At 45.0% G+C, this 13979-nt stretch overlaps 1 protein-coding gene across 2 annotated transcripts in view; it reads right to left on the reverse strand.

The window, feature by feature from the left end:
- Positions 1-10725, reverse strand: part of vash1 (vasohibin 1) — a 42495-nt gene extending 31770 nt beyond the window's left edge. The window contains exons 1-4 of one of the 2 annotated variants that reach the window (XM_060934662.1): positions 10621-10725; positions 9738-10109; positions 1722-1810; positions 1102-1158 (exon numbers count right to left, since the gene is read on the reverse strand). In XM_060934662.1, coding sequence (XP_060790645.1) covers positions 1102-1158; positions 1722-1810; positions 9738-10088 — 497 coding nt within the window. In that variant the 5' untranslated portion in view covers positions 10089-10109; positions 10621-10725. Of the gene's footprint in view, positions 1-1101; positions 1159-1721; positions 1811-9737 lie in introns of both variants that reach the window. The other variant, XM_060934661.1, reaches the window with a different exon arrangement.
- Between the last annotated feature and the right edge of the window lie 3254 nt (positions 10726-13979).

The following is a 13979-nucleotide window of genomic DNA, read 5'->3' on the forward strand; positions in this document are numbered from 1 at the left end:
GTGTACCTCGCCAGATGGCAGTAGGTACCATTTTTATGACGGTCTTTGGGAATGACCCAACCGTGAGTAGAACTCTCAATCTCCTGGCCGAGAGGCGGACACGCTTATACCGCGAGTTAGCGGTGGTTATCTTTGTATTACCATGATTTAAGTCAAGTCAGTTTATTTGTATAGCACTTTTAACAACAGACATCATCGCAGAGCAGCTTTACAGAAAATTAAAGACTTTAAACATGAGCTAATTTTATCCCTAATAAATTTATTTATCCCTGATGAGCAAGCCTGAGGCGATGGTGGCAAGGAAAGCTCCCTCAGACAACATGAGAAGGAAACCTTGAGAGGATGGGTTCCCTCAGAAGGGAACCCATCCTCATTAGCATTTAGGGGTTCGGTGGAAATCGGGACACAAGTCCTGCTCTTTCTCCTGCCACATTTCATCCATCCATTATCCGTAACCACTTATCCTGTGCAGGGTCGCAGGCAAGCTGGAGCCTATCCCAGCTGATTATGGGCGAGAGGCGGGGTACACCCTGGACAAGTTGCCAGGTCATCGCAGGGCTGACACAGACAACCATTCACACCTACGGTCAATTTAGAGTCACCAGTTAACCTAACCTGCATGTCTTTGGACTGTGGGGGAAACCGGAGCACCCGGAGGAAACCCACGCGGACACGAGGAGAACATGCAAACTCCACACAGAAAGGCCCTCGCCGGCCACTGGGCTCAAACCCAGAACCTTCTTGCTGTGAGGCAACAGCGCTAACCACTACACCACCGTGCCGCCTTGCCACATTCATATTATTATTTTATTTTTCCCCCCTTCTTGTTCTCTGTATTCTGTGTGAATGTGGCGAACTCAAACTAAAACCGAATCAGATTCCACTTGCTTCAGCCAAGAACAAGAATCTGACGCTACCGTGGGCACGGATTTGCCTAAACTAGACAGCTGAAGATTGGAAACAGACCTGAAGGCATTTTTCATGTATTGTTTGCACTGTGCTGCTGGCACACGATTGGGTGTTTGGATAACTGTACAGGATGTTCTTAATAAAGTGGAAAGTGAGGTGAGAACGAGAGACCTAAATAAATAAGATACTCACGCTGTGAGAGGTCTGCTTTTCTTGATCTCAAAAAACTGGGTTCCAGTGTGATTGTACCTGGTTAAACACTGTTAAGTCAATAATATTTACAGGACAGACATAACGTCCAGAAACGGCAGATTCAAATGACGCCAAGCGCTCAAATAACAATTATACAAAATTCACATTCAAGTAATTCAAACAAACAAATAACCGCATACGGAAACATCAGCTTTAAATGAAACCCAACCGAACACAAAGCACACAGTATACATGATGCAAAATGTACGTTCCCATTTACTCAAAATGTTTAGAGAAATCTCTATCCAAGGAGAGTCTTTAACAACAACAAAAAATACATCATTGGGACCGAATTTGTAAACTATCGTCTCTTGTTTGAAGCCAACTAGTAAATATTTCATAGCCGTGCCTGGATCACGTCTCTGTGGCCTGCTTTGTCTGACGTGAATTTGCACCACTAACCTTCAAACATAACACTTAAATGCACCAGTAATATGAACGAGCAACGGACTAACCCTTAATTATATCTAAATCAATAGCTGTGAGATCAACCATGGGCCATGATGCATTTCAAAAGTAAGCATTTAAGGACAAAGGTTTCCAGCTCTACAGAAGGATACTGCAAGTCCCTGATGTATTTCTGTATGGCTTCCAGGCGATGTGGAATACTGGTGGTTGGCTGGTATGTAGGCACAGTAGGTACAGGAATCTGTGGGATTGAAGAGACACAGCATCAACCCGTCAACACAGCGGTGCAGTGAGTGCAGCTGGAGAATATCTTCTCATTCGCTCTGACAGCAGATCCTCTCTTCAGGGCAAAACTCATGGTCAGAATCCTAATTGCTCACTTGCAAAGGAATGACAAAGCGAGACGTTGAGATGAGGCACAAGAGACAGCATTTAGAAGGAAGTGAATCTGCCAAACTGACATGTCTAATCTCTTCCCCCCCCCGGACCAAGATCACCATATTCCTGTATTAACAGATAGCTTGGAACGAAACTGATAATTCTTGTGCTTTTTGACATTTCGTAAAAGAGTAATTATTTAAATCTTCTTGATGTTTATTTTGCCTAGACTGTACACTCTAAGCCAGGGGTTCTCAACCTTTTCTGCTTCGAGGCCCACCTATTCATACTTCTAACGAGTCGGGTCCCATTAAAAAAGATCCCCAATTATTTTGGCTCATCTATTCTATTAGAATCTAATAATGTATTGTCAAGTGCATTAATGGGATGCAACATCAGTCCCTGTTACAGATGGGAGTCCGGGAATTAAATAAATGCAATAAAAACAAACTGGTTTTTTTGTATTTAAAACTGTACGGATTTACCCGAAGCCAAACCATGCGTGCAGGTCGTTCTCACTGAAACAGGATTAATGATCCAAAAGTGGAGTCTGGGTGATTAACACAAGAACGTTTGTGTCCAGCAAACAAGCAAGTTATTAAAACCAGGAAGTTCACTCAAAAGAAGTGGATATAGAAACCACTCGATGGGATTAGACCCTTACACACTAACAAAGAAGGATTTTTCCTATGAAAGAAAAAAAAATTGACTAACTAAATTTGACATTAGAATAAATTTTGATCCTACTGTAGCCGGAACTAAATACAAAGACAATAGTTATGTATGCTATTAATTAACTTAATGTGAAGATAATTAACAGATTTTAAGGGTTTAAAAAAAAAAAAAAGATTGTGTTTATTTTAGTAGTGCTGTCAAGCGATTAAAATATTTAATTGCGATTAATGTCGCGACTGTCATAGTTAACTCGCGATTAATCGCAATTTAATCGCACATTTTTGTCACGTGAAAAACCATTGTAATTCTCTTATCAGCATAAAAAAGTGAATGGGCTTGCTTTGTACCAATGTTGTTGTTTTTTTTATTGCAGAGCATAACACGTCTTGTCACAGCCACTGCAAAGTCGGGCTGGAGCCGCCGATGGGAAAACGAAACCTAAGCCGAGCACCGTGGCTCTTCGTCCCGAGGCGCGGGGCTAGCCCGCCCTGCTTCTTTGGGGGGAGGGCAGAGGACTCTGGCTGTGCGGGGCGTGGCATTACAGTCTAGCTGCTATCGTTTTTCTAAGCAAAGTCTCTGTTCCAAGTTCCTGGCAATTTCAAAAGCTTATGAAAAACCTACATCATTTCACAGAGCGTTAATCTCGCGATAAAAAAAAATTAATCGCCGTTAAAATTGAGTCAAGTTAACGCGATAATAACGCGACATTTTTGACAGCACTAATCTTTAGTCTTTTGTATTTGTAATTATTTGTATCTGTACATGCACGGCCCCACCAGCTCTGTTGATCAACTTATGTTTAAATAAAGTTATTCATTCATTCATTCAGAGCTGGGAAATTATCCATCCGTTGAGTTCCCCGACATTTCAAACTGCCTGGTGCTGCAGACATGGTTCTACACGGACACAGAGATGAAAACCTGGAAAAGGATGGAGGAGAACAACTTTTATGTGGCTGGGTTAAAGATCTGGGGATCAGGACACTACAAGATAAATCCTGTATTGTTTTTGCCCGGGTAAATAGGAGTGTCTGGGCTTTGTACGCATCTTTTTGATGGTTACTAGGACGCTACAAGTTTTGGTATCGGGTGTAAACAAAGCACAGCCGCTCGATTCCCAATCCTCCCTGCTCTCCTGTTCCAGCAGGCATCACAGATCCATAGAATTTACCCACAAACGGATTTATTTACTCTGCCCACTGCGTATGCACGCTCTGTATGTGTGTGGGGGTTAAATGCAAAGGAGAAACATGACAATAATAAAAAGTCATGTTTTTTTTGTTATGTCAATTTACCAGTGAGTGGCCTAGTGGTTAGCGTGTCCGCCTCTTGATCGGGAGTTCTACTCGCGGTCGGGTCATACCAAAGACCATCATAAAAACGGTGCCTACTGCCATCTGGCAAGGCACACTGCAATACAGATGCGAGTGGGGAGTCAAACTCTCGTGGTTTCCAGAGGACACGCCCCCCCCCACTGTAATCCTAGCTATGCAATATAGGCAAGAGGCCGAGAGCTACGAACCAGAGATAGGCGCCGCCAAACGCGCCATGAATGGTGCGGGAAGGACTTTGATTTTTTTTTTCCTTCTTAAATTTACCCACAAATTTATTTATTCCACTTGAAAGGGGTACGTCAAACCAGCTACCGGATTTGGGACACTACGACATCCTGAACTATTAGTATTTGACGTCAAACTTGAAAAAAAATTTCCTGCCTACTAGATAGCGCTTCGCAGCCCACTAATGAGCTGCGGCCCAGTGGTTGAGAAACATTGCTCTAAGCAAACGTAAACGTATAAGCCAGTATCTCACTGGGCTCCGACAGCTTGCGACAAATTGCGAACGTTATTTGCGACAGTTTCAAAAGTGTCTTGAAACATTCGCGGGGCTTCTCAATTTCCTCGCATGAGTCGCAAAGTGTCGCTCCTTTGTCGCTGAAATTTTGAACATGTTCAAAAAAAATTCGTGCGACAAAACTTCTCAAAATGGCCGCAAATGCGTCGCGAACCCTTCTCGAGTTGGTTTCCGTGAGGCTTCCTCTACTTCCCTGTCTGCCGAAGGAAAGCCGGGCTGCGACAGCCCGCGACTAGTTGGAGACACAACTGTGGTAAAATATGCGAATATCAATTCAGTGTGATGTGATTCCAAGTGAAAATTGTCGCTAATTCGCATATTTTATCGCAATTGTTGTGTCTCCAACTAGTCACAGGCTGTCGCAGCCCAGTGAGATACTACCCTTACTGAAAACTGAATTACAAGGGAGCCAGGAAGTCTAGCACTGGATACTCGGCCAAAGTATTTTTTCCCAGAATCAGCAATATTTAAAGCGTATTAGCATGAGCAAAATTTTAACACGATTTGTTGGTGTTCTTGAATGAACAGCTTGTCCTTATTGACTGAATATAAACATGGTCCTCAGGATTACTCACTATTTGTATGCGTAATAAAAATATTTGTTAAAAAAAAATAAAACGCAATCCTATCATCAGGATTTCAGGCACGTGTGTAACGTGCATGATGTTCTACCAAGAAGCAGCTATGAGCTCAGTTACAATCACTCTGCACAGTCAGCCTTCCGTCATCTGACTCCCATTACATTCATGTGATGGACGGTGTGTTAATGTGTTAATGGACGAGACATTTTCCTGACCATGTTACTGTATGAACATCGCCATTTCAGAGCAGGCTTGCTACAGAGCGTGGCTGTCCTGCGTTATGTTCACGACTGAATACGTATGCATCGTTAATTCAAATCTAAAATAAACAAAAGCATGTTTGTGCTTGTAAACAAACAATGCTAATGCAAAAAAGTCCAAATCAATATCAGAAATATACGCTCTGATGTTTTTGCTTAAACTGCAAAGTAGTTTGTCATAGGAGACAAAAAATGTGGGGGGGGGGGACGACTTTACATTCCCACAGATTTTGTACGAACATACTAGCTGAATACCAACGCCACTAGATAATTTGAGAAATGAACAAAGAGCGTTTTGTTATTCCCCGCCATGAAACGCGCAGGGGGATATAGGAATGGAGTTTGTCCGGCTGGCCGTCCCAATCTGGACAAGTTTTCACAGAAGCTACATCAATGAAACTTTGCGTGCTCATATTACTATTCATGATTTAAGCTGAGTTCAAAAATCATTTAAGAAAAATTATTTTGAGAGTTACGGCCCTTGATTTTCATTATTGGACTTTGTAGAAGTGGACTCAATCTAGACACGTTTTCTCAGAAACTACATCAATGAAACTTTGCGTGCTCGTACTACTGGAAAAAAAGCTGGGTAGCGTTTTATGAAGACGTCATAGCACTTACGACATCACAAGTCAATATCAAAGCAATGGGCTGAAAGGTCGTAAGTGTTAAAAGGGCTTCATAAAATGCCCGTGGTGGGGGATAGCAATGACCATGTCTGTGTCCGAAATCGCTCCCTACTCACTATATAGTAAGGACGCCATTTTGTAGTGCTGTCTGAAACCTTAGCGAGGATTATTTACACCCTATAAAGTGCGCTCAAAGTATCCCACAATAATGGTCACTAACCAAAACAATATATCCCATCATGCATTGTGGTCACATTGAAAGAAATCAAATTAAAAGTCTCAAATATGATTTAATAAAAGGCAGCGGCAAAGAAGAAAAAGTACTCAGCCTTGATTTAAAAGAACTGAAAGATGCAGGTACTTTGTATTGATTAATGTGGGAAATACGCTCAGTATAATATGGATTTATTATTTTGAAAACCCATCAGCCGACTGATCAGGCCAGTTTTAATTGTGCGACAGTAATGACATAAATACCAGCATGACGGAGTAGTGTCCGAAAGTGTTTTTTTTTTTCATTTTACCAACGAGCTCACTATATAGTCCTCATCTCATTATCTCTAGCTGCTTTGTCCTGTTCTACAGGGTCGCAGGCAAGCTGGAGCCTATCCCAGCTGACTACGGGCGAAAGGCGGGGTACACCCTGGACAAGTTGCCAGGTCATCACAGGGCTGACACATAGACACAGACAACCATTCACACTCACATTCACACCTACGCTCAATTTAGAGTCACCAGTTAACCTAACCTGCATGTCTTTGGACTGTGGGGGAAACCGGAGCACCCAGAGGAAACCCACGCGGACACGGGGAGAACATGCAAATCCCGTACAGAAAGGCCCGTGCCGGCCACGGGGCTCAAACCCAGACCTTCTTGTTGTGAGGCGACAGCGCTAACCACTACACCACCGTGCCACCCCTCTATATAGTCCTCTATGTAGTAATTCCCTATATAAGGAGTAGTGAACAAGTGAGCGATTTCAGACACAGCGAACGTCTTCTTGTTTTACCTCTAACTCACTCATTCAGGCCCAAACATGATTTTATTGACGCAGGTTTTGCATTAGTGTTTGAGGATCTGAAATACTGTTAGAAGCTGAGAATATAAAAGGAATTAAACGTAACAGTAGTAAGACATAGTAAAGACAGATGGTGTGTAGGGGAAATGCATAGAAATATATGCCATGAACAACTGATGAGACTGAAGGCCTATACAGTAGGAATAAGATAAAGATGGTACCTTATGGACGATATAAAAGACAGAACAGGATAAGCAAGAAGTAAAAACAGAAATAGAAAACTACAAGTTGACCCTGGATGGGATGCCAGTTCATCATGGGTTCAGTGAGGGCACTATGCACACACACTTTCACACTTAAAGGTAGACTGACTTTCAGATGTAGGTCATAAAAAAAAAAAAATAAATAAATAAAATAAAATTCTCCCTGACACCCAATTATTTTTGTTTAGTGGACCGAAAGCTACTGAATTCGAAGCACAGACTTCTCATCTCATTATCTCTAGCCGCTTTATCCTGTTCTACAGGGTCGCAGGCAAGCTGGAGCCTATCCCAGCTGACTACGGGCGAAAGGCGGGGTACACCCTGGACAAGTCACCAGGTTATCGCAGGGCTGACACATAGACACAGACAACCATTCACACTCACATTCACACCTACGGTCAATTTAGAGTCACCAGTTAACCTAACCTGCATGTCTTTGGACTGTGGGGGAAACCGGAGCACCCGGAGGAAACCCACGCGGACACAGGGAGAACATGCAAACTCCACACAGAAAGGCCCTCGCCGGCCACGGGGCTCGAACCCGGACCTTCTTGCTGTGAGGCGACAGTGCTAACCACTACACCACCGTGCCGCCCCGCACAGACTTGCAATTTTATTTTATTAATAGAACAATTAAAGGAAAACTGAAGGCAAACTTATCATCAAAATTCTATTTCTCATTTTATTAAATATCGGAATGCATTTTTGATCACTATTTTGTCGCTGCTATAGCAAGTTATGAGTGTTTGAAACATGCTCTGTAAATCAGTCCATATGTCAAAGCAATGGCCGTAAACGAGATTTGTTGAGACCTGTGCGAGACATCATAGGACCAGAGTAAAATGTACAGCGGAAATCAAAGTGACCAACATCTGCCACCGCTGTCAAAAGACGCGCGCGCCTTCTTTCGAATGCTGACATAATCGAGCCGGAAGTTTTGTTTTGATAGCAATCAGGAAAGTTTGAAAAAAGTCAGCAGTAATCGTCATTTAAACTCGTTTTTGTGCAATATTTCGTTTGGAAAACAGTTTTCAAAATGGAGGTGCTGACACTTCACGTTTCAAAGTCTCGCACAAGTCTCGTGAAGATCGCGTGGATAAACGACGCCTGCCGTGGACCAAATGAACTAAATTCAACACGGCTAAAAAAACGAATAGGCCGATAAGTATAATATTTAATTGCAATTAGTTGCCAATACGAGTCACAATAGACAGTAAGGTTACTAAAACCAAAAACATGTTATTCAATTACGTTTATTAAGAAATAAAGCAAGTTTAAAAATGACTTCAGTTTTCCTTTAATAAATTTAGAGCCACGTGGCTCTAAATTCTCCGCTATCATTTCTTGCTTCACCGTGACGCAATTCAAGATACTACGTCATGCATCATGTAGTGGGCTTTCCCCGTTCGCACAAGGCATTGTGGGATACAAATTTGAAACAGGAGAGGAAAACGGAGGACGCGAGTGTGCAAGTGAAGCATGGAAGACCGACTACAATAACGGAAAGCAAGAAGAAAAGATGTTAATGTTATACACGAAGGAAAGGAAACGCAGGACGAAACTAATAAATATCGGCGGTCAGCGAGCACCTCTGTGTGATCAGCTGTTTGTTTAGTGACAGAATGATGGAACGGTCAGTGCACGCTCAAAGTAAACTTGTAGATGGCAGTAATGCAACACTGCGGATGCCGGCTGCTAGGTAAACCTGCGTACGCGCACACCGGACTTCCTCTGTTGGCACGAAGCGAGTAATTGCACGCACATTATTTGCTCAGGAATCTACTCAAATTAAATAACTTCCCAGTCACTGAATGGCCTGTGTTTTTTTTTTTTTATATTACATGAATAAACCTATCACAATGTCCAAATTTCAGAAGGAACTAAAATTTCGCCAGTTTTATGAAATCGAAAAGAAGAAACCTTTGTCACATGCACACTTCAAGCACAGTGAAATTCATCCTCTGCATTTAACCCATCTGAAACAGTGAAAACACCCAGAGCAGTGGGCAGCCACACTACAGCGCCCGCTTAGGTACCTTGCTCAAGGGCACTTCAGCCCAAGGCCGCCCCACGTTAACCTAACTGCATGTCTTTGAACTGTGAGGGAAACTGGAGCACCCGGAGGAAACCCACACGGACACAGGGAGAACATGCAAACTCCGCACAGAAAGGTCCTCACCAGCCGCTGGGTTCGAACCCGGAACCTTCTTGCTGTGAGGCGGCCGTGCTAACCACTACACCACCGTGCCGCCCAAAGCCATCTACTTTTAAGGGGCAAATGAGGTGTACATGCACACGTCTGGGAGGTAGAAGGAAACCAGAAAACCCACACGGGCGGACATAAGGAGAACATGCAAAACTCTGCCCAGACAGTAACCCAAGCTGAATCAAACGAGGAAAGAACATGTCAAGAAACTGCAGTTTATTTAAGTAATAACGTAGACGAAGCGGTTAAAAAGAAAGAAAAGTTTAATACATTATACATATACTGAACGGTAGGAGAATATGGACCTTGGGCAGGTCACTGGCTCCCCGGATCCTCTTCTCTACCTCCTCTCCTTGTGGGTGAATCCGGGTCACGTGTCTCCACATCTGCTCCCAGGTTTCTTCGTTGACCGGCAACCCTCCCCGATTGACGATGAACATGATCCCTCCATCTCGCAGATCTTCCTCTCCATCGTCCTCCTGCTCCTCGTCCCTCTCCTCCACGCCCTCCAGACTCGGGGCAGGCCGCAGCATCGGGACCCCGCTGACCTTTGACTTGGACTGGGGCTGGCTGAGGCAGATGCCAATTCCAGCTTTGTCCATCAGTCTCCGTGGAGACGCACAGTGATGGACACGCCCACAGCACGTGACTGGCATCTAGGGCTCATAACCACACACCTGGAGGAATTACCTGGATCAGTTAGCCGATTTAAACCAAGGGCTGGAGAAACTGTCCGCCATGTTGTTTCAAAAGTACACTAATAATAATAATAATAATAATAATAATAATAACACTTATTTGGTGTACTTAGGGACTATGTGGCGAAAGCCTACACCTCTGAGGAAATTTTCCAGACACTAGACAAAAATAGCAAGAGATTCAGGATTTCACTTTCGTTAATTTTAACCATTTTGTTCTGTAATTAGCGTTAATGAGACAACACGGTTATTCCGAGTCTAGGACACACAAACACACGACACTCAGCCGAGGCTCTGCTGTAGTTATTTTCCTCCAAAAACAGGCCAAAACAACGCAAATAAAAGCGATATAAAAACTCAGCAGTGTTATTCTGAGGTAAAAAAGCAGAAAGTGTGTGAAAGCGAAGACAAAAAGCGACACTAGAACCGATAAACACCGCTCTGTCTGTCCCCGAGGTTGCTCCGAGCTGCTCAATAAATAATTCGGTACCGTTTTTCCCTCACACACGCGTCTCGGTACCGCCGCAGCTCCGTATTTCTCCCCGGTCCTCTGGAAACCCGTTAACCGCCACTGATGCTGCTCTAACGCCGGCTACAGTCACTGAACGCTGCCTCGGCACTCCCTGCGCATGCGCGGTTTAAACAGATTACAACGAGCCGAGTCTTAATCGGCTCCCTTCTGCCCTGACTAGGCGCCCTATCTAGGGTGTCAAATAACGGTCTCTGCACCCCGAATAGTGCATGATAAATCTAACCGGACTCGATTCGGAGTTCAGCCCAGGCTTGGGCTTGGCCAAATCCTGCAGGCTGCACTGGGCTTCAGCAGCTCATTATCATCAACTCTCTGTATCAGATGTCTCCACTCAGTCTTATTAACAACTATATCAATTTACTTATTAACACATGATAATCATCATCATTATTATGCTTCTTTGCACTTGATTACATACTTCAGGAGAGTATGTTTAAATAATATTGGCTGGCGTTGAGTGGAATATCAGATATATTCCATTCGGCTAGCATGATATTGAATGAATCGAAGGCGAGTAGCTGAACGGAATGTATCTGAGAGACCATGAAAAAAAAGCCAGACATTATTATTATTATTATTATTATTATTATTATACATACACACTATCAGCATTCTCGAAGGCTGACACGAGCTTACCAGCGACTCGGTGCTGTTAGTGCGGCAGTCCAGTTACCTTCCAGCCAGTGTAGCAGTGGTGTTAGCAAAGGCTGACGCTAACTTACCCATAACTCGGTGCTGTTAGCGCAGCAGTCCAGTTACCTTCCAGCAGCGTAGCAGTAGTGTTAGCAAAGTCTGACACTAGCTTACCCATGACTCGGTGCTGTTAGGCAGCTGGGCCATAGAAGGTTCACGCTGCACGCTGCATGCTGCACGCTACACGCGTGTAAAGAAAAGTGGACAAACGTAGCATGACTTGCTCTGGGCCATAGAACGGCGTTCACGTTGCACGCTGCACACTTCACGCGTGAAGCGTGAAATGAACATGCACACTTTTTTCTAGGCGTGAAGATGGAAATTCCAGTCAATGCATGCGGTCACCGCCGCGCCAGCCAATCAGAACCGGTCTAGGGAGATAACTCTATGCTTTCAGGGGAAAACTTCAGAAAAAATATAATTGAATGGTATAATTGAAAAATAGTTCTTCATCGGGATTGTCAAGCAGATTATAGAATGTTCGGTGAAATTCACCACGGGTTTCTCTCAGAAGGAAGTGTTCTCGGCTCCAAATTCTGTTCCTTTTTCTCTTCCTCTGTCTCAGTAAAAGCAGAATGAGGCAATCGTCGTCATCCGAAGAGTCCATATTGTTGGTTACTCGGTCAAAGTAGAACAGACGCAACACGTGAACATCCAAGCATGAAGTTTAATGGCCCAGGGTCCGGTTCTTCACGTGAACGTGTAGCGTGTAGCGTGCAGCATGCAGCGTGCAGCGTGAACCTTCTATGGCCCAGCTGCCTTAGCGCGGCAGTCCTTCCAGCCAGTGTAGCAGTAGTGTTAGCAAAGGCTGACGCTAACTTACCAGCGACCCGGTGCTGTTAGCGCGGCAGTCCAGTTACCTTCCAGCAGTGTAGCAGTAGTGTTAGCAAAGTCTGACACTAGCTTACCCATGACTCGGTGCTGTTAGCGTGGCAGTCCAGTTACCTTCCAGCAGCGTAGCAGTAGCGTTAGCAAAGTCTGACACTAGCTTACCCGCAACTCAGTGCTGTTAGCGTGGCAGTCCAGTTACCTTCCAGTCGGTGTAGCAGTAGTGTTAGCAAAGGCTGACACTAAATTACCCATGACTCGGTGCTGTTAGTGTGGCAGTCCAGTTACCTTCCAGTCGGTGTAGCAGTAGTGTTAGCAAAGGCTGACGCTAACTTACCAGCGACCCAGTGCTGTTAGCGCAGCAGTCCAGTTACCTTCCAGCAGCGTAGCAGTAGCGTTAGCGAAGTCTGACACTAGCTTACCCGCAACTCAGTGCTGTTAGCGTGGCAGTCCAGTTACCTTCCAGTCGGTGTAGCAGTAGTGTTAGCAAAGGCTGACGCTAAATTACCCATGACTCGGTGCTGTTAGCATGGCAGTCCAGTTACCTTCCAGCCAGTGTAGCAGTAGTGTTAGCAAAGGCTGATGCTAACTTACCCATGACTCGGTGCTGTTAGCGCGGCAGTCCAGTTACCTTCCAGCAGCGTAGCAGTAGTGTTAGCGAAGTCTGACACTAGCTTACCCGCGACTCAGTGCTGTTAGCATGGCAGTCCAGTTACCTTCCAGTGGCATAGCAGTAGCATTAGTGAAGGCCGACGCTAGCTTACCAGCGACTCGGTGCTGTTAGCGCAGCAGTCCAGTTACCTTCCAGCAGCGTAGCAGTAGCGTTAGCGAAGTCTGACACTAGCTTACCCGCAACTCAGTGCTGTTAGCGTGGCAGTCCAGTTACCTTCCAGTCGGTGTAGCAGTAGTGTTAGCAAAGGCTGACGCTAAATTACCCATGACTCGGTGCTGTTAGCATGGCAGTCCAGTTACCTTCCAGCCAGTGTAGCAGTAGTGTTAGCAAAGGCTGATGCTAACTTACCCATGACTCGGTGCTGTTAGCGCGGCAGTCCAGTTACCTTCCAGCAGCGTAGCAGTAGTGTTAGCGAAGTCTGACACTAGCTTACCCGCGACTCAGTGCTGTTAGCATGGCAGTCCAGTTACCTTCCAGTGGCATAGCAGTAGCATTAGTGAAGGCCGACGCTAGCTTACCAGCGACTCGGTGCTGTTAGCGCGGCAGTCCTTCCAGCCAGTGTAGTAGTAGTGTTAGCAAAGGCTGACGCTAACTTACCAGCGACCCGGTGCTGTTAGCGCAGCAGTCCAGTTACCTTCCAGCAGCGTAGCAGTACCGTTAGCGAAGTCTGACACTAGCTTACCTATGACTCGGTGCTGTTAGCGCGGCAGTCCAGTTACCTTCCAGCCAGTGTAGCAGTAGTGTTAGCAAAGGCTGATGCTAACTTACCCATGACTCGGTGCTGTTAGCATGGCAGTCCAGTTACCTTCCAGCCAGTGTAGCAGTAGTGTTAGCAAAGGCTGATGCTAACTTACCCATGACTCGGTGCTGTTAGCGCGGCAGTCCAGTTACCTTCCAGCAGCGTAGCAGTAGTGTTAGCGAAGTCTGACACTAGCTTACCCGCGACTCAGTGCTGTTAGCATGGCAGTCCAGTTACCTTCCAGTGGCATAGCAGTAGCATTATGGCCCTTTTCCACTACCCTTTTTCAGCTCACTTCAGCTCGCTTCAGCTCACTTCAGCCCGACACGGCTCGCGTTTCGACTACCAAAAACCAGCACGACTCAGCTTGCTTCAGCCCTGCTT

The sequence above is a fragment of the Neoarius graeffei genome, chromosome 11 (genome assembly GCF_027579695.1).
Source record: "Neoarius graeffei isolate fNeoGra1 chromosome 11, fNeoGra1.pri, whole genome shotgun sequence".
Classification (NCBI taxonomy): domain Eukaryota; kingdom Metazoa; phylum Chordata; class Actinopteri; order Siluriformes; family Ariidae; genus Neoarius; species Neoarius graeffei.